Source organism: Pygoscelis adeliae, unplaced genomic scaffold (genome assembly GCF_000699105.1).
Source record: "Pygoscelis adeliae isolate BGI_AS28 unplaced genomic scaffold, ASM69910v1 Scaffold188, whole genome shotgun sequence".
NCBI lineage: Eukaryota > Metazoa > Chordata > Aves > Sphenisciformes > Spheniscidae > Pygoscelis > Pygoscelis adeliae.
Genome location: NW_008825304.1, coordinates 722547 through 748395, shown reverse-complemented (window position 1 = coordinate 748395; position 25849 = coordinate 722547). Strand labels below are relative to the sequence as shown.

The 25849-nt window shown below is 39.7% G+C and overlaps 1 protein-coding gene across 1 annotated transcript in view; it reads left to right on the top strand.

Annotated features, from left to right (window-relative positions):
• CFAP61 (cilia and flagella associated protein 61) overlaps positions 1–25849 on the top strand; it is a 108550-nt gene that overhangs the window by 57184 nt on the left and 25517 nt on the right. The window contains 4 exon segments of the mRNA XM_009330133.1: positions 10831–10929; positions 15023–15191; positions 17224–17398; positions 24627–24919. Of these exon segments, the coding sequence (XP_009328408.1) occupies positions 10831–10929; positions 15023–15191; positions 17224–17398; positions 24627–24919 (736 nt within the window).

Here is a 25849-nt window from a genome sequence, read left to right as displayed (position 1 = left end):
CAGGAGAAATACCAACTGCAGTTAAATAATTTATTTTAAAAAGTGTGAACAGCTAGAATTGGGGGTAGTCCCAGTGTTCTCCTAAATGTATGTAAGCTACAGCCCAGCATTTTAATCTTTTCATATTCCCAAGTACTGAGATGCTTTAAGAAATAAGTTCATTGCTAAATACTAATTTACCAGGAGGGCAGGGTTTTTTTTGTTTCTTGTTTTCTTTGATAATGTAAGAATGATGGTCATGGCAGCAGCATTAGGCCAGAAGAACATACAAGTAAAAAAAAAATAGCATTTTCAGTTTATTCTGGTGGATGATTCACCAAACAGCATGCTAACTAGTATGCCCTGACAGCAGGTGATTGAAGTTTGGCTGCAAGAATGCAAAAAGCTTGCTCACAGCAGTATCTTGTCATTGGTTCCACTGTAGTGAGCCAATTAGCTTTTTATCCACCTCTTTGCATATAGCTGTGGAAAGCGTTATTGTCTTCTGATTATAGGGAAAACCCTTTTTAATCCATGATTTTGAAAACCTCCTTAATCCAACCTCTGGTGTAAACAATGACTTATTCTCTGAGGATGATGGAAATATACATAATGTGCTACACAAAATAGCAATAAAATGAATGGTGGCTAAGATCACAATATTTTGTATGGAAATGTTGTGAAGTATATTTCCCTTTCCATGTGTGTGCATTAAAATAATTATTGCATTTAAAAAGCAAATGGGTTGAAGTATATTTTTGTCAAAGCCCAAACTTTTTTCTTAAAGTAGAATTAGATTCTAATGCAGTAAATCTGGGAGTTTTTGTCTGCAGGACAGTTTCGCCCTTTGTGAGTTAAAGGTATCTAAGATTAGCTTAGAAATGGCAGGGATTTTTAAAACATGTTTTCTGACAGAACAGCTACAACTGCCGTTATCTGGCAGCACAGTATTATACAATATCCTGCACATCTGTCCTGTTTGGCAATAGTTAGCATAATGCTTGCTGTTTAATTAGGCTTTTTATCTTTGCATTTGTCTGAGAACATCTGAAGCCTTCCATGTTGCCTGTCACTAATTAGTTGACTAATTAAATAGTTAGTGCTTACTTGCTGATCACAGGGCTAACATGTAATGAATGGTTTAGTGATCTTCATTGTTTTATACTATCTATCTTTGCCACATGAATTGATATACATGTGCTTCCTTTTGACTGCCTTTTTTTCATACCAAGGCAAATCCAGAACAATGTTGTAGTCGACCATGTGTTCAGTGTCACCGGGCCTGCATCCTTCAGACATTGTTGCTTTCCATCATTTCTGGTGAATAGAGATCAAGTTGTGACAGAGATAAATAAGATAGGTCATATCTTGCGTTGTTGTGCAGTCAGGATCACAATGAATGCTGTCAGTGACTGATACCAGACATAAACTAGGGGAGAGGATATGGGTCAAGATCAGCCTTCCTAGCAGCCGTTTGACATGCCTCTGCCAAAAAATGATACTCAATTAGCATTCATATGTGGTTATTTTATAGTTACACTCTTGCTTTAGAGACAGTTTTCAGTTTTAAATAAGACTATTTCAACTTTAAGTACTTGCCCTTTAAACATAGGCAAACATTTGTCTGAGCCCAAACTATTCTTTCACACTTCAAATTTGTAAGTATCTGTAGATTTTCTGTTGTTACTCTTTAGATATGAATACTCTAACTTCTTGTTGCATGTCAAAACTTACCTTGGAAATAGTAGTTTTCTCATAAAAGGCCGGTTTCAAAATTTAAATGAGTCACAAGAATTTTTATAGAATTAGATTTTGTATTTATCATACCTCTCCTGGTGACTAAGTATGACATTAGCATGGCTGTTTCAGCAGCTCTGCACAGAGCTTGGTAACCTGACTACCTGAAGCATCTGGTAGCTCTCAGATCAGTGCAGTTCAAAGCAAATAAGCATTCCGAGTGCAAACACTGCATTTAGGTTTTCCAGTTCTCTGCTAAAGCGATGGAGGAGGTGTACTTTCTCTTCTGTTCATATTTATTTTTCTTTGTTTGCAGTTTGTTTCCCAGAGCTCTTGGGGAGGTGTAACTACTGAGTTCTTCAAAGCAGTCTATAAACTGCCTATGGGTTGGTTTTGAAGCACAGAAGACTGTTCAGACTACTACAGTGGAGAAAAAATTAGTTGGCTGGTTAAGTTGTGATCCTTCCCTCTAGTGATTACTGTAGATTTGATTCCTGTTCATATGTATATATGTATGTTCTCTAATGGGCAGAGTGAGGGTTGTGACAAATGAAGATCACTGTTTGAAGGTATTTGCTTGTTTTTTCTGAATGCTTGATGAGCTGAAATTTTAAGGTTCCTTTTCTGGATTGCTGTGATTACCCTTCACATCCCAGGAAGGAGACGAGTCTGAATGCAGTTTACATTGAAATGAGAGTTGGGAGTATGTAAGATATAGTAATGAGATGGTGAATCTTTACTGTATGCTGTGTTATCTAGGTTTGCCAAACTTCTAATGCGAGTTGGTTAGGTTAGATGGAGTTCCACGGTGCTGTAGCTCGATTGCTTCCAGTACCCACGTTACCACACTGCATTCTGGTGTGAATTGTAACACATCATGTTGTTTGGTTTGTTTCCCTAAGAGTGTGGTGGTCAGTAGCAGCTCTGCATTAATCAGGCATAATTTCAGTTTCATGTGAGCTACAGGACATGGGCCTTTTGGGAAGGAGCTGTTGAAGTATCATGTTGCCCTGGTGAAGAGATGGGCATTACATGGCTTTGTGGTGCTGCACCTCTCAGAGCTGTTTTGCATTAAGGGATGCAATATCAGCAAGGCAGCTGTGCTCATCAGGCTGCCAGGGCTGGAGGTGCTGCGAGGCCCAGATCTGCAGCTGCTACATGCAGATGTTTGAGATCAGGAATTTTGGCCCAGCTGACTCCTCCACCAGCCATGTCCCTGTCCTCCTTGTGCTGCCAGCTTTCTGTCAAGAGGACATGGCACTGGGGTGGTGCCTCAGAACATGCAACTTTTATGAGTATCTTCTCTTTCTGCGTGCTCTTGCTGTCAGGAGGAGAATGTATGGTCCTTGGCCATAAGCTAGGACAAAACCGTTGGTACAAATCTCAAGCCCTTCAAATTCAAGGGAAGTCTGTCTTTTTGACATCCGTGGGCTTTTCTAGGGTGCATGCTTTTTCATCTCTGTGAAGGCAGCATTGCCAAATCTGCACCAAGCAACATCACAGAGTCAGAATATTAATCTCCTCTGCAATAACATGGAAAATTGGAGTCTGGTAAGTAGACAGCCATAAACCTCCCCCCCTCACCCCCGCTTAGTTTTAACATGGGTGATTGGCCAATAATATTAAAAATGTCCTATTAACAAGATGGAATTTGCACTCTATGTTATTCACTGAAACATTCACAGAGGAGCAGACAAAACAACAAAATTTCAACCACACTATAGTTTTACTGCCCAATTTATGGTGTCTTTATTTGTGGAAATGGTGTTGATGTCTCTCAATTGTGATTTTGAATCTGCCAGGTGATTAGATTTAAACAGCTAGAGACTGTAACTACCAAGGCCATCATCAGATATCCCTCATTTTCTGTCTAGAAAAATAATTGCCCTGTTTTATACTTTGAACAGGATGAAATGCTGAAACATTTATGGAATGGAAATCAAAATTTTAGTAAGGAAATGCTCTCACTAAAGCAGTGGTTGGATGGTACTTTCATTTGGTCAAATTCAAAGCCAACTTACATTTGGGATGGTAGTGCTAATCTTGTAAACTTTGTAGCTATGGATGTTCCCACATAAGTGTATGGATGTGTCTGATTCAGCTATGTATTTTGTATGGGCCAAGGAAAGAGCTCTTTAGATTTTCCTGTTCTGTCACATAACAATTCATACTGTAAGGACTTTGCCACGCTGATTTTAATAAGCTAGATCCTGGAAACATCACAGGTCTTGAGTGAATACTATAGTTTTTGAAAGAGCCTCCTAAAAAATCTGTAGCTGGGTTGTCAGATGAGTCATAATTAGGTTTGTACTTTGCAACAAAAAATCAGTTTATGCTCGCAGTGTTTCTCAGTGCAAATGTTAAGGCAGTTCACATTTGAGCCTGAAGTGATATTACACTAAAGGAGTAAATAGGCAAATATGTAAATAAGCAAGTACTTAAGACTTAGTTTTAAGTTGTGTTAGAAGTTTTCTTTTAAATGCTGTACTCCAGTGTTTGTATGTTACATGTGTTAATTGATACGCACGTTCAAAGCCTGGTATACACCTTGCAAGTACTGTCAAGATGCAAAGTCAAAGAGACTTCTGAGAAGAAACCTTAATGAGAGGTGGTTAAGGGAGGGAGAAGAGCTTAGTGGTAAAATTGCAAAGGTCAATATGGGTTGAGAAGCGAAGTGTGGAAAAGAATTAGACTAACAAAGGAAAAAAGACTCAACTGAATTACAGTAAAGAGCCACAATCACTAGGGAAAAATGGTGCAAAAAAGAATAGGGAAAGCAGAGTTGACATAGGTGAGGAAAGCAAAAACAGTTGCTGGGAAATGAGAGGTGGTTAGAAGGGATAAAAGCAGTGACAGCGACGGAAGGGTGGCTGAGTTGTTTCAGAAAAATGAGTTATGATACGGATGGGAGTTTGAAAGAAGAAACTGGAAAAAGACATGTTCTGGTAACGTTCAGGGAGAAATCAAGATCATGGGGTGATGTAAAACGTGACGTAAAAAAAAGGAGAAATTAGTAAAAGAATTGAAATGCAGCAGAGTAAGAGTTGCTAATGTTTTTAATTATATTGTCTAGGAAAAGGGTCAGCACAGAGGACAAAAGAGAGACAGGCATTAAAATTACAAGATGGAAGGGAATATAGGACTAACCGCTTAAAGGAAAAAAAGTGAGAGGACTAATTGATCTGCCCTAGCAGGAGAGTAAAAATTTAACTGGAGAGGAACAGCTTTTGAGATGGGTTGTTGAAGAAGTGTTGACCGCTACAGGGGAGGGATGCCACATGAGCTAGGGTCAGAGAGGGGACACAGGTTTTAGTGAGAGCAAAGAGGGAAGCAGAAAATACTTGTTGAACAAAAGGAGGTAAAGTGACAATTCCAGGGGCAACAGAAGCTTTGCAAAAATAAGCCTATCTTAAACATGAAAAAAACCCAACTATTTGTGATTGATGTCCTTATCCAGTTCAAGTAGATATAAATTGGCACCTAACAAATATGGGCCAGAAGTTAGAGCGAATTATCACTGTGGAAAAGAGAGCATCTTCCAGTAGGCATAGTGGGGACAAAAAATGTAGTTATCTTCAAAATGGTGTTTGTAAAGTTTATGGAAAGTTTGTGGGGTTTGGTTTTGGTTTTTTTTTTTGGTCTTGTGATAGTGGGCACTAGACTTCCACACCAAGGAGGTGCCTCCAAATCCTGCGTAGAATCAAACCATCAAGTTCAAAGTTTGGAGAGAGACCCAATGAGGAAGAGCTGCCAGCTGGGGAGAGAGGAACACTCGCAGCATCCTTGAAGGGTGTTGTTAGTCAAAGGTCAAAGTAAATATTACTTAGTTTTTTAATGGATTCTTGCTAAGATGTCAAAAGTGGTGATAGCAGTGGTTTTCATGTCCTGGGCTTTATAGGCTGCTCTTCTTTGGAATACAGCATCTGATAAAATTAATCACCAGTAAACCTGGTGGGAAGTTTCTGAAAAAACAGTACTTCCATAAAAAGCACTGTTCCATCAAAACATAAGTTTTTGAAGGGAGAATGTTGTTTTGATATCAGGAGGAAGTAATTGGGACATGATGAAATATTTTGCTGAGGTGTCATTTAAAAAAAGCAGCTCTTGTTTTTTAAAGAAATTACATCTTGAATTTTTTTTAAATCAAAATCAGATTTAAACTGTTCTGAACAATTTAGAAGAGTGTTTTCTGAAATTAAAAAGGATGGTGAATTTCACCAGTGTTGTGGCCTATCTTGGAATGGAAATAGTTGTGTTCTGGGAAGAAAAAGATGTGAATTCTCCCACTGAAGTAAGCAACTGACTTATCTATCCCCTGGTGTCAAAAGTGGCAGTCAAATTACATGTGAGCTACTGACAATTAGATTCACTTATCTTTTTATTTCAGTTGGTGGTGTCCTTGATACATCTATCACTGGTCTTGGGAGGAAGAGTCATCGTGGGCACAGTTTATAGGACAAACGAATATATGGAAAACCCCTTTCTTGACCCTTGCATTGAAAAGTGTCCCAGTAAAGACTTTATTGTTATCCCTTCTTTCATTGAGCAAATTCATTCACAGTCTTAACACTTTTTCCTAAGGTTGATCCAATGGAGAACTGGCTTATCTTTGTTTACTAGTAATTAAAGAGGGATAACTTCTAGATGGACATCTGTTGGTCAGCAGTTAAGCTGAAATCCTGTTCTGAGGTGTGTAATTGATGCACTTACATAAGGTTCTTGAGAACAGACGCTTTTGGTAATTGTTGATACAAACAATAAACCCTTTCTGCTGCTTCTGTTACTGACTCTCTTACTAAAAGCTTAATAACCAAGTGTTGTCGGATCAGTTGCAGAGCCTTCATACTACTAGAACGGCATCATGCAGCATCATACAGGGAAACAGTTTTGCTATGTTTTCACATATCTTCATACTTGATTTTGTGTTGATTCTTACTTGTCCGAGTCAAATACAGCTGCCCAGAGAGTGGGAGGAAGTGGAGAGAAGGGTAAAGGCTTTTACAGCTCTGCCAGCGAAAGCAATGGGCTTTGTCCAAGCAAACAAAAGCAATTTAGTATAGTGGCAATATGAAAACACATGACTCGTAAAGATTACTCAAAGAAAGTCTATAGTGCTAAGTAACATATTTATCCTTTAGTGAAAATATGAGTGGGTGGGGTTGTCTGTGTTATTATTAATATTAGCAACTTTTGTTAAGATGAGCGTTTCTATTTGTAGTTTTGTGTAGAGCTGGAAAATTTGTTAGAAAATCTTTTCCTTTTGGAGAAGTCTATTCTTTAAGTCACGTTCCGATTACTTTGTTCTTGAAATGTTCGGGGTGCTGATCTTTCCTTAAAAAAAAAAAAAAAAAAAAAAAAGTCCTGCTTTGGATGAATTGTTATACTGTTTGGGAAAAGGAGAACTACTGTCTATATCCGCCTTTTACAGTGAGACTTATACTTGGGCACTTTGAGTTTCTGTGCCTTGAACACCAGGTTATTGCCTGCTGGGCCTCTTTTTTTATCATCATCTCTCATTCTGGGCTCCTTCCTCCCCACAAAATTCTCAAGGTTCCTTTTTTTGTTGCAGAATAGAGATTTCTCTAATTTCAAAGTTTCATTAATGTAAGAATTTATCGCATCTAAGTTTTCAGCATCTAGTGCTGAAAACAGACTATTTGTTACCATTTTTAGAACAATCTAGAGCTGCCATTTTTACAAGTGCTCTCGTGCAGCAGAGTTGAGGATAGAGTATAATTAGGGCTTTACTTTTGGATGGGTTATAATTCCAGATATTAAAGTTATTGTTTAAAGATTATGCATACAGGAGAATAGTGCACATAGTTACTAATTTTGGTAGCCAGATAAAGCATTATCTTCTGTCACCTTTTTTACCTGTAGTTTTTATAAATGACTGGAAAAATTTAAAAAAAAAAAAGCATGATGCTTTGTTTCAAATAAATTCAAATGCGTAGGTTCATGTAGACTACTTCATTTTTTGTAACAAAAGTGATTTGACTTATTTGTGATAATGAGGGGTCTAATGAAAGCAATTCATTAAATCATTTGTTCAGGCAGTTTCCACTATCTAAGCCTCCATCATTACACCACACACAAGAAAAAAAAAAAAACAACGTAGCAAGACATCAGGCAAAAAATCCAGAAAAACTAGCAAGGAATATTCTAACAGATTCACAAATGCCAGGATATATATAATAATGTACTAAAACTTTTTTTGTTTGTTCCTTTGATTATGCTCACAGTAAATTGGCAATCCTATTTTATTTCGAGGACAAGGATGTTTAGGCTTTTTTTTTGTAGCTGTCCTCTAGAACTGTGCAATGAAACCCAATACCTTTTACTTATTTCCCTAGATACTCTAATCCCTCCCTGCTTTACCAGTATCTTTGAGCTGTTCTTCCCTTTGTATCCACAGCAACATGAATCCCTGCTGGAATTATTTGCTTCTAAAATGCAGGTGCGCTTGTTTAATGTTGCATTGGTTCAGGCTCTTAACTTGAAGACTTTTTCACCAAATGGGAACCTCTGCTTTTACCCTACTTCATATTAGGCATATTAGAAGCCTGTAAGACGTTCACTCTCCTAACATGCACTACCTGTTTCTCAGAGCCTTTGTGGTTTTTCAGTTATTAAGAGCTTTTAGGCAGCAGTAAGGAATCAAAAGCCATAACAAATAAACCATCCTTTTGTTAGCCTAGAAATAACAATGCTACGTAGAGGAAAGGGGAGAATGATATAGAGTGTGGTAATGTGTGTAACAGTCACTGGTCAAAATGCTCGAACCTGTTACCTCCCTGTAACTTTGTGTGCCAGTGCCTGACAGTAACCGTGGCTAAGCACCGACAGTTTGCCTGTAGTTTTCAGGCTTGTATTTAAGTGCCTGTTTATATATTTAAAATCCTAAGGTTAGGCATACCAGCTACAGTTCTGAAGTCAAGATTTTGTAATACAAGATACTAGGTTTTTTTACTCATTTTATTTAAAGATTCTGATAATTTTCACAAATGGCAGCCTGTGCTTAAACACTTAACAAGTTTTGATTCTTAGCTGAAGAGGAATTTTACCTCTGTTTGAAAATGTGACCATTATTTGCGGGAAATCGTGCACGGAGCTCTGCAGCTCCCTGGACCCGGGAGGGCAGTGTGCCCACACGCTGAGCACGGGGCAGTGCCAGGTACCAGCCTCTGGGTCTCTTCAGTTCTGTCTCCAACATCAGCGTGCTTTTTTGATAGCTTTAATCCAGTTTTCTTTGTGCCTTGATTTTTCTCAATGTAAAATGGGAATCAAAGATATGACTCATTTCATCACAGTATTCTAAGGAGATGCTAATCAACATTTTGATGCCTACAAGATTAATGAATGGGAAACATGAATTAATGTTTGGGGCATATGGGAATGCCATGGGAGCGCTGAGGTAGAAGTAAATCATTAGTTAGTAAATCGTACTGAGTGAAAGGTCTGAATTGAAGCCTCACGCTCAATGGGGAAGAACTGAACAAATACCATATGACTATGGAAATACTGGATGACTGTGTATGGACTAAATAGAGGTAGGGCATCTGCAGAAGAAAATAGTATGTGACCAGATCAATAAAGTGCATCATAGTGCAGTCATGCAAAAGAGGCATACTAATGTTGCTTAGGACCTTCATTCTGCTGTTTTTCTGATGCTTGCTTGCACCATTTTAATCCTAAATATTGTTAATGTAATTTAAACTTAATGTTATTATAGCACCTGGATTTGGAGACCTATTGGCAAGAGGCCATGCAGCATGTACAGAGATGATTTCAGCTCTAAGCTGAAAAGAAACTTCATTGCTATGAGGTCAGGCAGGATAGGAGAATGTCTAGGATGTTTATGTACTGTGGTAGTAATTTTCCTCATAATTACATGTAAACTAAATGCCAAGCAGTCATACTATTTAGGTGTGTAAAGTTACTGTAATTGTTCACATTTGCACCCCACTAGGAGTGCTCCATGAGTGCAGATGGCATTCTGTACACTTTAAATTCAGCTTAATGTATTGGGCTAACTCTCATTTACATGAAGACCACTTTGTATCACTCAGCCAGCATAATGTGGCCATAAATGAAGAGCAAATTCTATTTACACCCGCCTCTGCAGAGTGACCTTAATTTAAATGAGAATCAGGCCCATAATCTCTATAAATATATGCACTCTGTTACATTAAGGTTATTTATTACATTGCACTCGGCCTGAGTATGCATGGAGATTTACCATAGATAATCCATAATCCAGAATTAAACTATTAATATGCATTTTGAGAGGGGCAGCCATAACCTTGAAATTCCTTGGTTTAAGTATGACCTTTAACTTTGTTTGAATATATTTTTTAAACGTATGAATAACAAATTAACATTGGTTGATAAAAAACATTCTGATTCCTTTGTACCATTTGCATCAATCCATACTTAACTTACAGAAAGCCTTGAAGATTAGAAGGCTTAATCACTCATAATATTTATTTGTTTTTAAATGTCAGATCACATTTATTTCAACATACTGTCAGTCTTGTTCCCCCCCACACGCTGGCGTTAATGAAACTACGGTGGAAAGTATTCTTCTTTTTGTGTCCGAAGACACATGTATCTTAGCAAAATGACAAAACACTTTGTACCTGGCCTGTGTGAAGGAATTACTTTCTGTATCCTCCTGAATATGGAATTAAAATCTTACGCCCTCTTAATTTCAGTAGACCTGTTGCAGGAAGCAGACAAATTACCAGTTGTCAGGAATCCTTTTTTCCTTTCCTGCAGCTTACAGAAGGTGAGCTATGAACAGCAAGGGTGTTTGAGCAAAGACTCAGTAGTCTTAAAATACCTTTTGTAGTCATGGAAGGTAGGTCCTGCCTTGAGGTCTTAGGAGCAGAGCTTGTTAGTTACACAATATAGTCTAAATATCTCTGTCCGGACTGAGACAATATTGTGCTGGATGCTGTACAGCTCGGAAGTCATAGTGATGGTCTGGGAAGCTAAGCTGTAAACACTGTATATAACCATACATTGAAATGCACTCGCATTATGCCTGTACCAAACGGAGCCTCATCAAACTTACACTGGTTGAACTGTGGCATTTTGTTTTTCTTTCCACAGTCCGCATCTGAAGTTCAACAATCTGACCTTGATTTCAATTCACGGCCTTCCAGGAAAAGACCTGCCGGGCTCCAAACATAGAAGATTTTTAATTAACAGGTTTGATTTAATATCTAAACACTTCCATAGCTTCAAAGGGAAACATAACACTTTGTAATTCTTTGTGAACTTGTCCTAAATTTTAGATAGATACATAGACAGATAGCCTTGAAATGATCCAATCTGTCTATACAACATGCACTCACCTGTGAAATGAGTTGAATATAATTACTACTAGGGAAATATTGCTAAAGCAGTAACTTCAGGACAGCAATCCATTGTATTATACCAGGACACTAGTCTCTGTTTTCCAAGACTCTTTAGATTGTTTAGATCTCCAGGTTAAAGAAAAATGACAAAAGATGTATCCTTGCTTTTTAAGTATTATTTCGTTTTTAACTTCCATGAGTTTTGTTCCAAATAATGCTGAACAAAAGAATGTATAAAAATTAATATTAGCAATGTGACCAGCGATCTACTTACAGCAGCCACGTGGTGAGAGGCAGACCCCACTGATGATAATGGAAATTTTGCTGAGTATATGAGGGAAAAATTAGGATTATTGCTGTTGATAAATTTGGAAGAACTGTGCTGCATCAATTCTGCTGCTTGTGAACTATTTGTGTGCCAGTCTCTGGACTGTGGAAGTCTCTCTCCAGTCCCAGCCACAGTGCTGTCCCTTACACTTACCTCCCCTGGGCTGGCAGAGCCATGGATCTGGTGCAAAACAGCTGAAGGGAAGATTGCGAAAGATAGCTATGCTTCTGTCTAGTGAGTGGTCAAACATTTCACGAGTTTTCTTGTTTGCCGACAAGTAAAGTATTTTCCGTTTAGTAGGATAAAATCTTACCTCATTAAAATTCACAGAATGTAATTCTCACTTAAATTTAGTATATTTGTTTTGATGGTTTTATTCTGGAATAGTGACTAGGAATCCTCACTGTAGACAGGAACATGATTGTTCTGGATGTTGAGAAGCATAGAATTAAAATGAATCAGTTATTTTGAATAGCTGGGGAATGAACTTAGTATAATTTATTTAGATTTGACATGTGACTCTGGAACCCGCACATTGTTTTTTACCAAATCTTTTACTCAGTAAGCGGCAATGCTCTAAAGGGCCAGCTCTTTAAATGACAAAACAACTCAATGTCTGCTCACTGAACCTTAAAAATGAAATTTCTACAAAGATATGAAAATGGTGTGATGTGAACCTGTTTAAAACCACCTTATCTTGTTTGGAAATTTGCCCTGTCAAGGAATTTTTTATAAGTAGTTACCTGATTTTTTTTTTTTTTTTTATTGTAGAAAGGGGTGTGTGTAAGTACAAATCAAGTAAATGAAGGGATTATATGCTCACATAAATACATGTACTCTTTTTCCTAAGTATACTGTAAAAAAGAGTTGTAATAACAAAACATCCTTCCCGACGGAAAGTTGCAGTTCATAGCTGCCTCACCAGAATTAGCTGTTAAAATTTGAAAGCAGATTAAGGGTGAAAATTGAACTCTGCAGGGTATGATTTTTGAAAGCATCCCTGTGATTTTGGAGTGTCAGTCTCCTGGGAGCTGTGCACCTCAATTATAAAGGTGCTTTTGAAAACCCTCATCTGTCCTTGATGTCCATTTTATTTATAGATTTCTGCATGATTACAGTTTAGAATTGTCAGTGGTTTTCTTCCCTTATTTATTTGCCTGGGGTACTTGTGAGTACAGGGGATGCAGAGCACCTCAGAAAGCCTGGTCATTCAGTTCCAAAATTCTTCAGGTCATGAAAGCAACTTTATTTGTTTCTGTGGCATCCTGTATGACAATTTTGGAAACTCAGTAACAACAATTAATGTGTAGCAATCAGCTCTGTTTTAGAATGTGTATTCTGGTACTAATGGCAAAATAACAGCTGTTAGTGCTGAGTCTCTTTGCGGTGTTCTCTGCAGCAGTCACTGGTATAATATAAAGGCATCAAATGCTTGAACATGAGCTGAGTCCCCTTCTATTTAATCACATTACATTTAGTCCCGTGGAAGAAAGTGGAATATTTTTCATCACTCAGTATCAATAGAAAGTACAGTTCTTGCGCCTCTGAATGGCCATGAGCTTTATTTGGTAGGTGGAATATTTTTTCTGCAGTGACTTCAGATCACAGACTGGGTGAAGCCCAGGATTTTTGTTGGCCATTCCCATCTTGTTTCATAGGCGTGATGTGCTAGCAGGGGTGAGACTCAGCTTCCTTTCACACAAGATGTGCAAGTTCTGTCTTCTTGCCACGTCACTCTGATCTCATAAACCAGACATCTGAGTAACACCAGCCATTCATCTTTTTTGCTTGTTTAAAACCTGTTGCATTCTTTTTCGCTAGAACCTGCGGATTCATCCCTCTACAAAGCTATAAATGGGTTTGGGATTAACATTAATCTTCAGTTCTACTGAAAGAACCTAATTTTACAGAATTTTGCCTGGTTTAAGTTGTCAGTATCAGCAAGGTACTGAGTTGAGTCTAGCTGGATTTGCAGAATGGCCAGCAATGTACTGTGTGTTTTCGTAATGGGCTATTGCAAGGCTCAGTGGTGTTCAAGAGTCATAACAGACCTCATTGAAAATGTTATCTCTCTGGTCCTCCATGCATTTTATAATGATATGTCTATTGTACATCTGTATTGAAGTATTTCATCTCCAGGAATCTTTGGCTTTCCAGAAGTCTATTAAGCAGAGAGGGTAGTACAAATGCAATAATAAATAAGTGTCCTGGTATTTGCTTAGTTGGGCAGGGTGGGAGCGTACTCTGAGTCATAAAAGACGTTTGGCAATAATTTTAATTTTCATTACTGAGGCATTAAAAGAGGTTTTGTTCCATTTGGATTTTGCTTCAAAATTGGCTTTTCAAATAGCAGGTTCCAGATCTTTGATACTTCCATCATACATAGGGATATATATCATACTTTACACTGAAAACAGGCTGTAACACCACTGAAATTTAAGAGCTGCAGAAGTAAACCTTGCCTGAGATTTTCAAAATCGACAAGTGATTTTACGTTCCTTAGTGTTTTGGTACTGATACTGAATTAACACTGCCAGAGCATGGTGCTCAGAATGTGCGCACCATACACACCCTGAAAATCAGATTTCAATTGAGGTATCTCAGTTGGACAACACTTAGTCCATAAGAGGTTCAGGGACAAAAAGCCCCGGAAACCATAACTACTATATGGAACAAGGCTCTGCTTGAAACAGACAAACCTTTATATTGTTTGTTATGTAGCACTGAAGGTAATTGCTTTGAAATTATAAAAGTTGCTTCCCCATTTTCATTAAGAATAAATTGTTCAGCTACAAATTAGTGAAGATTAATATTTTTCACATCTGCCCTGTTTGTGTCTCTTTCTCTCATTTACCTGCTAATTTTGTTTTCTTTTGGATAGCTTATGTGATAATTTCTCCTTTATTCCTGTTAATATTCAGTTCATCCTGCAGAGGAATTCAGTTGCGTCTTAGAGACTTTCAAAAGTTTGGGGGCAGGGGTCAGTTTAGTATGTTTTCAGAATTTTTCATTCTTGCATGTTGGAAAAGTTCATTTGGAAAGGGGTCACCAAGAGAAAATTTGAGATCTCTGCTTTTTACTTCTAGCTCTGACAACTGTTTTCCTAGCTTTCTATTTATTTTTAAACTTTTCGGACTAATACTTTGGAACATGGATGTTAAATGCCAATGGTGCCTTCATTGCATTTGTGCCTCACCATAGCTACTACTGGTGAAGTTGAATACCAATGAAGCAAAAGTGGAAAAAGACTTAATAAGGCAGTCTTGTATAGGAGAAAGTATTAGGCTGTTAAAATATTTTCTCTGCAGGTGCAAAAGTCTCCTCCTTGCATCAGCCTGCAAAGAAAAAGCAGAGTAAAGCATATATTTCTGACTTTGTTTTTAAATTATGTGGTTTTATGGCCCAATGCTGGGCTGGATTGTTTGGTTTTCGCAGAAAGTTGTCAATTTGTAACTGAGTATTTCATAATGGCTAATCTTTTACTATAGACTGCCGTAAACTCACAGTGAGAGAACAGACTTGAACCACTAGGGGACTTCGGCTAACTCACCAGATGTCTAATTAATGCCTGCTGTCAGCTGCTGAAATGTCACTTACAGATATTCTTTCTTCACAGCCACTGTTTTAATGATGAAGATTATGCACAGATGTCACTTTGTTCCTGGGTTAACGTTGTGGTTGGTAAAATGACTGGCATAAATCGTGCTGCCAAATATGTAGTTGTTTCCAAGGAGAAAAAAGTACCATATGACTACCTTGTTCTCTGTACGGGACAGAAATACCAGGTAAGATTGTGTGCAGAGTGAAAAACATAATAATATATTAAATTTTTACAGTGAATAGTGTTTCCATGATTAGCAAAGCAGTAGAGTAGTCCTTAGCAAGTGTATAACCAGAAAGTTTGCAGCCCTTCAGTTGTAGGTTGTACTATTTCAGTGCAGCTATAGAATTTGGAGGAGATGAGAGGTTTTACAAAGTTTCCTGCCAGCGATGTCACTGCTTAGTGTCAGATATTAAGCAAAGCTGCCAGTATTTTTGCCACCATGACCATTAAACCTGCTGAAGAGTAGGCCTAATTGACATGTGGCCCCAGCCACAGGAGAGTTAACTCCAGCTGGTCTAACACCATTTGACCTAGTTTTGGCAATGGAGAGAATTCCTTATCAAATTAATTACTCATCTCACATGATGACCATGCCTAGGCACGTACATGGTGCTGTATGTTACTGTAGCACACAGTTACGTTTCCAGTGAGATTGAAGCAGATTCTAAGTTATGTGTGAAATGTGGAATCAAGCTCATCTCCAGCCTGACAGGCTCAGCTTTGACTCAGACATCCCGGGCAGGGTTCATTCTTTCTTGTGTATCATCATGTAGCCTTCAAACTATGTAAACCAAATGGCCATCTTTTATATAGCCCCGTTGCCTGCAGTGATTTTGCCTTGCTGATTGGTTTTGGATAGGAATCACGAGCAAGGTATTTTGCCTTTAAAATCAGGAGATCAAACTGAGCATGTGTCTACAGGTTTTTACAGTGCTGGTCACCATAAGTCACAAACGTGAATGTGAGGTATGTTCAGCCCCACAGTGAGATCTGGACTGCACATGTGCAACAGATTTGTGGAGCAAGAAAGCCCCAGTTTTTCTGTAAACACTTTTCCGAGTAGAGCCATACTTTATACAACAGTCCATATTCACTGTTCAACAGGGATGAAACAAAAGTTGACGTGTGGTCTGAATGACTTTAGGTGCTCCTAGAAAAAGAAGTTTGGAGGTAACTCAGACTTGCAAAATAAGTTATGGGAAGTAACTACACTGGAGGAGAAAGAAAGATAAAGAAAGCAAGGGGAAGCTCGGGTTTTATCTGCCTTCAAGAAGAAAACCTGATGTCATCTATTCTCACTTTTAAGCTCTACAAAAAATTGGAAGGAATTATTTTTATCATCTGGTTTCTGTTTTGTTACACAGAGCTGTAGTCCGTCCTTTTTATAAGTTGTCCCTTATTTGGTAAGCAGTCAAATTAATGCCTAGTAAAACATTATTCACTATGATTAAGAGGATTTACTTGTTGGGTAAGTAAGATCTTTTGATGTCATGCCTGTTTTTATATGACCGAATACTATTTCAGTTGATCCAATTGGCAGTGAGAACATTGTTCAGGACATTAATCACTGGTGCTGTAGAAGTCATAGATGAGATTCTCTTTTTTGCTCTGTATAATTCAGATTGAATTTGTTACTGTAAAGTAGCATTATACAATTAACACTTACTGAATGCTGGCGTTTTAACCATCAAGCAGGTTTTGGTCCCCTTCTCTGGGACAAAATCTCTCTTATTTTAAAAAGTTGATTTTTGCTGACAAAAGACGGAGGCAGTCTTGCTGCACAAAGAATTTTCAAGTGTCATTTAAAGGTATATGTTATTCAAATAACTGCGGTGATCCTTCAACTGTGTATTTATGCATTTCTGCTGTTTGCTGTGAAGTCCCTTTCATTTACGTTTTGCCTGTATTGTTATTCACTTGTTCTGGCACTGCTGTTTAAAATGGTCACCCATACCCCATAGAAAATACGGAATACATACACATGCATGTGTACCTCTTTGTGTGTTTGTACTCAGACTAGTATGAATCTATTTTCTCTGTGGCCACTGATGTATGTGTTTGCTACTGCTGAATATTAAGAAGGGTTAGGATGTACAAGAATAGCAACCCTTAGGTAGTCAAATGGCTTGTGTCATTGTTTTTTAAAATATTTCTTAACAGTTCTCCAAGATATATGCCATACATTCATTCACTCATTTCTTCATTTCTTTCAGGTCCTGTCTCCCACTGGAGCAGATATCAGTAAACTCCCAACTAATAGTGAAGCCATAAGTAAGTGGCCACAAAGATACACAGGGAAAGTCCCTTGCAATCATTTTACTCTCAATGACGATCAGGACTGCTTAAAGGCAATGCACTGGCTGAAAGAAAACCTTGTCAACTCCGAAGGTAAGGGTTTTTGTTAACACGTGCACATTTACAGAAATGTTTTCTAGGCTTATTGTTTCCTTAATTCCATGGTATAATTGGTGCCTGATTAATTCTAACAAAGTCTTTCATCTGCTGTGCTTTGTTTTCCAGATTAATTTACAATTTGTTGTCATTTTTGATACCCAGCATATTTAGCTAGGAAAGAAAGGCTTGAGATAGATTAATTATCTATAATTATTATATAAACCAAAATGAGTCCCAAATGCAAATCTGGCTGGAGTCATTAATTAGCCAATTAAATAATAATTTAATTAGTGGATGTGTTTTTCTGTTGTATAGGAAAAATATCTAGATTTGAGGCGTAACATAAAGAAAACAGGTCTAAATTAGGAAGTGGATTTTTTCAGTGTCTGTCATCTTTGTATTCGATTACATCCATTACAGATTTTCACACAGAACTGCAGGCTCCCAGTATTTTCTTTTTAACCCTTAAAATCACACATTTGTGCAGATGTCCACCATACCTGTATTTCCTCAGCCTGTTCATGCATGCATTGATCTTACATTCATTAGTTCATTCACTGAATGCGTATGCTGATGAAAATATCTGGAATCATCCAGGCTTCGGAGTTAAACTTTCAACTACAGAAAAAGAGACCAAGCAGTAAATGAATTCATGTGATGTCAGTTCCGTGTGCCGGATCTGAGTTGGGACAGAGTTCAGAGCAGGAAAGTTGTCTTTGTGGAAAGTTCCTCTTGACTGAGTGCAACAACAGGAGTTTCCTAAAGATGTAGTTTACCTGGCTTGTTCGTAGAGAACATAATGAAAATTGGTAGTTATTTGATGTGGTCTACAAGGTTCATGTCCTGCTTGGCAGACTTTTAGGGAAGTTCTTAAGACACTGGAAGTTTCTTTATCATCCTCCAAGTCTGGCTGTGATCAGGACAGCAGACAATAAACATGATAATGTTTCTGCTCACATTTTCCTCAAACAGCTTCCTGGCCTCGGGCATGTAAATAGAGCCTCTTCAGCAGGTCCCACTCCACCTGTTTTCCAGCTGATACCAGCCCCTGCCCGCACAGTTTTACCTGGTGTCCAGCTGATATGCACAGTTGCATTTGCATAAACAGATGAGGTTGTTAGTTTTCCCTGTTTGCTACTGCTAGTCTTTCATGTAAATCCGTGCGTGCCCAGTCCTGGAATGTGCTCCAGTACACCTGCACAGAAATGCTGCCCGAGAGCTAGCTGCTGGCTGGGATGCAAGGTGCCTGGGAAGATCGCTCTTCAGGCGAACAGCAGTCTTACAGCACCTCATCTGCTTTGGGACGAATGCACCTTTACTATTATTATCAATACTAAATTAGTATTATATCAATCATAATTTCATTATTGCTGCTGATTTTTGTTGTGGTATAAAGCTGGATATCTTAACTAGGCACTATCCCGTCTTCAGTTATAAGCTAAATCCACAACTCCTGATGAGACCGGTCTGGAAGGACTTTTGGAGATGTGGTCTGTGGGAGAGGTGATGCCTCCCCCTTTCTCCCCACCCTGCCTCTGGCTCCAGTTCCCTTTCATTGCTCTTTCCACTTCATGTTCTCTGCCGCTGCAGAAGCAAGCTATAAAGAGTGCCCAGCTGGAGAAGTCTTTCTCCACCTATCTCTGTTTCTGTTCTACCTCACCCTGCTTCTTTTTCCAGCTATATTTCTTATGAATGTTGTTCTTTCAGACTTGATCATAGCTGCACCCAAGATCCCTACTCTTTCTGAAAATGAGTCCACATTTCAGCCCCTAACCTATTCTGGAGACAGTCTAATAGGTTATGGGCTCACAGAGGTGCAGAGGCAAGGCTCCTGTGGAGTCCAGCAATTGATCTGGATGTCTGTCAGCTCTCTGCAGGCCATGCTACCGCTCAACTGGGATGACCAAAGCTTTATGTTTGTGTTTACTTTTCATCTCTGAAATTCTCCAGATCCTAGTTTTGCCTTCAATAGATAGTAATATTACGCTTCAGTTATTTCACCTCATCAAAACTGTATTGTTTGTCAAATTCCTACTAACCTGCTTTAAACATGTTAGAATTCAAAACGTTAAAAAGTAGGATTTGCTTATGCTTAAAGAAAATGAAGTGTCAAGTAAAACTATATATGCTGGTTATTGTAGCTGCACAGAAATAGACATTTCATCCTCCCACTTCAGATACAATAATAATTATTCTCAGCTTATACTCGGTCTTTTCTCCACACAACTTTCTTCTATTTGTGCTCCTCTTATTCAGCCATTTGCTACGTTTATCAAAAGTAGCCTAGAGCCTGCTGTGCCGAGCCCCATTCTCCTGGCTCAGCTGCTGGATGAGCCCCGCCAGGGTCCCACGTAGCCAGCCTGCTCCCTCAGGCAGGGAGCAGCTCCCACCGGCACCCAGTGTGGCAAATGCATGGAGCTACCCGGCTGGGGGAGAAAAGCCCCGGACAAGGGAGGGCAAATGCACCTTCAAGACCACCTGTAGTTCTAGAGGTTTTTTAAAGAAAGTGTTAATCACTGAGCTTCACAATGTGAGTCTTATTAGCCTAATTGGATGAAATCTTCATTTGGTGGCACTGATTTTGAAGCAGCTTTTAATTAAGAGGTAAGGTAGGGTTTTTAATTGCTTTTCTTCCCTCTGTGAGCACTGGGTACCACTTCGTTCTGGATGGTATCAGTGGATGCTTTTTTGCGGGTCGTCAGTAGAGCAGGATCAGCCTGGTAGCGTGTGCTGGCAGGAGGCGTTGTGTGCACACCGTGGTGGAAGCAACAGTGCTCCCGGCAGTGACTGTGCCACCAAGGACGGGCAGCAGCATGGTTGCTGCAGCCTTCCTCCCCGGGCTCCTCCTTGCCTCAGGAGAGGAGAGGTGATGGGAGAAGCTGGCCGGCACTCAGCAGCAGGTGTTGCTTGAGGAGCCCGTGGGAGAAGCAATGAGCCACGTCTGCTGCTGCCAGCTCCTCGGCCGGCTGCAGCGTGGTCTCCCAAGCTGGGGCCGCAGGCCTTTGCCCCCGGCCGGTTGTGCTGGCGGCTCTGGAAGGGCCTCCTGCTGCCGAGGGCCCGGGAGCGGGGCGAGCACCAGCCCCAACAGCTGCTGCTGCAGCTTCTCTGATGAAACCCAGTCGCCTAATGCATGTAACCTATTATAACTGTAATTGTGACTAATTGAAATTCATCTCCTATTAGCTCTGCACTTTCCATGAAAATAAAAAGTAGGATGGGAGTAAAGTAAGGAACAAAACTGCTTTAATGGCCCAAAATGGAGCAATTATTTTTTCTCTTTACCTAAACATAGTTTACTGCCTTATTAAAAGCGTGTTTGTAGGAATACTATCGCATTAAAATTCCAGTGCATGAATCACCAACCGAAGCCACTGATGCTTTAGCTAATACTGGTTTTCTCCTTTAGCTTTTGCAAACTAAAAAGATTCAGGTCATGCTAGGGTCACTGAAATCTTGTGCTTCCACTTGTGGAAAATGAATGAGCCTGCTCTGCCGCAGAACGCTGACATTCTAGTAATAAATGATAAAACTACTCTAACGGTCTTTATTTATGGCTGCTTTTTTCCATGGAAGATTATTATGTTTACTCACAAATAGATACATTTTCATGTAGTTAAATAATAAAAGCATCCTGAGGAACTGCTATCTGTCTGGTGAACATAATTTCAGTCCATAATGAATATCTGTAGTTCCTAGACTACTAGCACTGTAATCTAAAAAGCCACTAATATTGTAATAAGCAGAAACCGTAAATTGTTGATTTACAGGAGGTCAGTAAAAGAGCATTGCTTTCCTTGATCTAATGTAGTTGTATTTAATATTACCATATAAAACAGAATTTTAATTTTCCTTGAGAAATGCAGGGCTTGAATCTGATCTTGTATATACAAAAATGCCAACATATAATGCAATAACCGAACTTCCCTCCAAAGAGGCTGCTTCTGCCAAATGCTGAGGAACTCTCAGTTGCCCAGCCTTGCTTGCCTTAGAGTCAGAATAAAACTTTGCTAGGCTATGCCTTTGGTAAGCACTTCTCATTCCACTTTCCCAGCCACAGCATCTTCTTCAGCTGCTTATGTTTTTCACCCCTGGCTAATTGAAAATGCGTAAATGTAATGTACGGCTGTCAGCATCCATGTACCAAGTTCTTACCTGCACTATTAGCACATTAGATTACTAAAAATGAATGTATCCAAGTTTGTATTTCACCACTAGTGCTGCTTGTTTACTTCTTGCATTACACCCTGCTGCAGCAGTGAAAAAAATGGATCAGTCTTATGTCTTCCTTCTTTTTTGGCGGTCTCATGAGGACAGTGCTGCCTACAGATAGGCATCCTGGCAGGCATGAGCAACGGAAAGGGTTCTTCTCGCCTGGAAAGTCAGCTTGGCAATGTACACGTTGGATGGAATTCCCATTATCACACATTATACATATTCGGTATTATATTTATGAAAGTAGTAAGATCTCTTTCTTCTCATGATTTCAGATGAATACATTTGCAGGTAAAATTGTTCTGTCCCTCTGGTCACTGATGTGAACAGTAAAAATATGCTTTTCATCATTTCTGAGCATGTATAATCATGGGGCAATTCTTTTCTGTGGCAGTTACGAAGAGATATGTTTATTTGGCAGCTACAAGTAGCCAAACTGATACAGACAAATAAAATAACCTTGAAGTCAAAGGGGAATAATAGAACATCTGTTAACAATTTTTATCATTAATATTCTTGGGAGCTAGGGCTTTGTGAATGCTCTGTTTAGTATTGCTCTGTGTCTCATGCAGTAAAACATGGTCCCAGTGAAATTAGTTTACCCTATGAAATAATAAAATTTAGGTTGTAGGGGATGCTATCACTTGTAGTGAGACATAAATGCCAATGCCGAGATAAACATGCAAGTTAGTTGCATGAGGCACTCTCTTACCTGCTCATCACTGCTTACTGCAGTGCTGTGTAGGAAAACAAACGCTGACAAAGTCAAGATCAAGCCAGTTATGTAGGAAAGTCAGCTGTTTGTCCAAATTCTGATTGCAGTTACTGCTATGTAGTCTGTGGGGAGCCAGTGCCAGCTGCTGTTTATGTCAATTAAAGGCCATTCTGGAAACACCTCATATGTTTCAACACTGATTTTTCTTTAGTACATTCCACCCTATGCTTTTCCTTCGATGCCAGACTACAAGTTATTTTCATAGAGCTCATAGAGAACCTTCTGCCATATCATCAGTCTTCTCATACGAGGCCCTATATCCTCTGTGTTATCCCTCAGCTTCAGCGTGAGACTGGACAAGCCCGGGATGGCCTGGGGTCTGTGCACTGGCTTTCTTCTGGTTGACACACTTTGCCTGGAAAAGCGACACTTGGGAGCTGTTAGCTTTTCTGCAATTTTCTTTCTCCCAGGTCCATGCTGGAGTGTATGATATTCTCTATTGCAAGGATGTTTACAAGATAGCTTGTGTAGGTATGGCTCAGTTATTTCCTATTTCTGCCAGGGATTACTGAGAAAGCAATAAATGCACCTGCTGACCAGCAGCGCTGCCCAGGTATGGGACATTAAATGCACTGGGAGCATGCACTTAATGCATCCTTGTGCTGACAGATCAGATTCTTGGCATACTGAAACACCCATCAGACTTAACGTGTAGGAGCTGATGTCTTACTGAAGGTCTGTCAAAATCCACAGGTTGGGTATTCCTCCATCTACGTTGGCCTTGCAGTTTGAGCTAGTTGCTGGGGTGGTTGAAAACAGCACAGATGCAGAGCTGGTGGTTGTGTGCATGCTTACTGCTGTGTGCATGGAGGAGCCTGCAAGCCTGGACTCGATCCTCCTTTGCTTGGGCAAGAGCTTGGCTGTGGCCCTCATAGCAAAGGGTCCTTAGTCACTGGGAAAGGAGTTCCCAGTCTGTCCTACGAGAGCTGTGCCATTTTGCATGGATTACTTGAAGGCTTAGTGGATCACGAAGCAGAAAAAAGGTTCCTATTCCGAGCAGGGAGACAGAGGGAACAGGGAGGAGAGGAGCACGTTTCAGTCCCTGCTCAGAGGAACGTTTATGTGTTTTATATTAAACCATCCTTAGATAAAACACACAGATGCTCCGATACATCCCAGCTCTGCCTCCCTCTTTGCCAGGAGGGCTTTAGCCATTAGGCTGGAGAGTCACATTATGCTCACACAGAACCTGCTTTCTTCCCATCCTCACATATTTGCTCTCAGCTTTAAGTATGCAGTTTGAAGTGGCACTGTTTCAGTAAAAGAATTTGCAAGATCCTACCATATAGCCTGCAGCTTTGTAGCTAAGGGCACTCCCCTGGGAGGTGGGAGATGTGGGTTTGAATCAGAGCTCCCTTCACCCAGTGGGTGGAAAGATGGAACTGGTTTAAATAGTGGTTTCTGCTTTAGTGACAATGCACTGCAAAAGGAGCCGCAATATCCAAATGCCGTTTCATACCAGCTGATCAGAAATGTCTGTCTCAAGCTTGCTGATTTCTAGGCAGTGTGCAAGGACAGAGGTTGGCTGGTTCGGAGTACGTACTTGAGGCATTTAGGTTTTGGGTGTTCTCCGACATGCACTGGAGGGAGGCAGCTGTCTTCAAAGAACAGTGCAGAGCTGCCAGCCGCTCCTTGTCGAGTGCATCGGCCGCCTGTGCCCCTCAGCAGGGCAGTTTGGTGAGACAAGCCAGCAGATAGTAAGCAGCAGGCAGAGGGGTACGTCTGCAGGGGCGTCTCCATTGTCTGGAGATTAGGCTTTTGCAGAAGGAAGCGGCAGCACTGGTGACCTCCCATATTGCACAATGGCTTGTTTTCTATAACTTGGTCTTTCCACAGTTTGTGGGTTTTTTTCTGCATGATGTATTTAATTTGCTCCTGTTCCCCCGCCCCAATAAGTCCTTTGAATGAGCAAAATTGAGGAGGGAGGGGAGAACAAAATAAAAACTTCTTTTTTTTTTTCCCCCCCTAGAGGATTTTCAATCAAAATAATTTCAAATTATGGGGTCAGAATGAATGTCATACTTCTATTTAAGTACTTGCCTACTTTGTGGGATGTTTTGTACAGATTCTTCACTGAATTATCTTAGCTACTGTTGCTAGGTAACATTGTTTGCTTCATAGCATCAGAGAAATAAGAGGGTCAAAGAGAGCAATTTCATGTTGTTATCATCTGAGTTATACTAATAAGGTTTTCATTGTACGTCTTAGAAATTTTTCCCCTTTTTTTTCCTTTAGGGAACGTCATTGTCTATGGGAATACAATTGACATTTACACCACAGTAGAAACCCTCTTATCTCTTGGAATTGATGGTTCTCGTGTACATCTCGTACAGCCTCCACTCAGCTCAAATGTTACTTGCCTTAACAACAACGAAATGGAAAGTGCTGTTCAGGAGGCACTGTCAAAGGCTGGCGTGTCTGTTTATTATGACAGTATCCTGGCACAGTGGAACGAAGGCGACGACCCAGACCTTATCACATGTGCTGCTTTCACTACTAATACAAAACCGTTTAAATTGCAGTGTTCAGTAAGTATATGCTTTCATTGTATTTCCTTCAGTCTGTTTTTTAAGACAAAGACCAGTAAATTTTGATAGTCCCTCATTGGTTTATCTATTTTCTCATTGTCTCTAGAAGATTGAACATTCACTTGTTAGTCTAAAAGATTGTTTTTTAAAAATCCAAATAAAACCATTGTTAATGCCCTGACTGATGTGGATTAAAATGTAGTTAAGTCACCTGACTCACAAATAGTTGTTCACTGCTGAGTGACAAATACTCTTCATTAATTTCCTAAATAATTCCAGAAATCCTTTTATTATTTAAATGCATACAGTAACTCCTGTCTATAGTTATGTGCATTTGATTAAGATTTGATTAAGTCATAGTAGAAGCAAATAATATTGGATAGAGAGGCCTACTATGTAACTTAATCAAAATATATTTTAAACAGATTTTTCTCCCTCTACATTAATGACTGCATTTTTGTTCATAGCTAAGTAAATTATACGCATACTCACAGGTATGGCCCCACTTGGGGAGATTTGGGACAGGTTTTAGCCTTTCCTAATGGGCAGCATAGTTCTGTTTTTCTTTATTGGGCTAATCCATGTGAGTGAGCACTTCTAGTAGAGTCACTTCAACACGTGCATCCATAGGAAGCCGTATGGCCCCCTCAACACACCCTGCTGCGTGAACACTTCTTTGTGCAGCAAGTCTGTTGTAATTCTGGAAAGGAAGAGTCGTGTGCCTCCCCCAGGGAGCACCCTCGGAGTCGGTGGTCCCTGCCGGCTCCCCTGCACTGGAAAGCTCTCAGTCATTGGGTTTTCCCAACCCTTTTCTTTTTAACGTGTGGATAGTTAAGCCCTTCCTGATGGAGGTGAGGACCTTGCATAGCACTTTTATCCACTAGCAGTCTCCTGACTCTGGTCCCCATATCAGTAGTGACATTCCTCCCA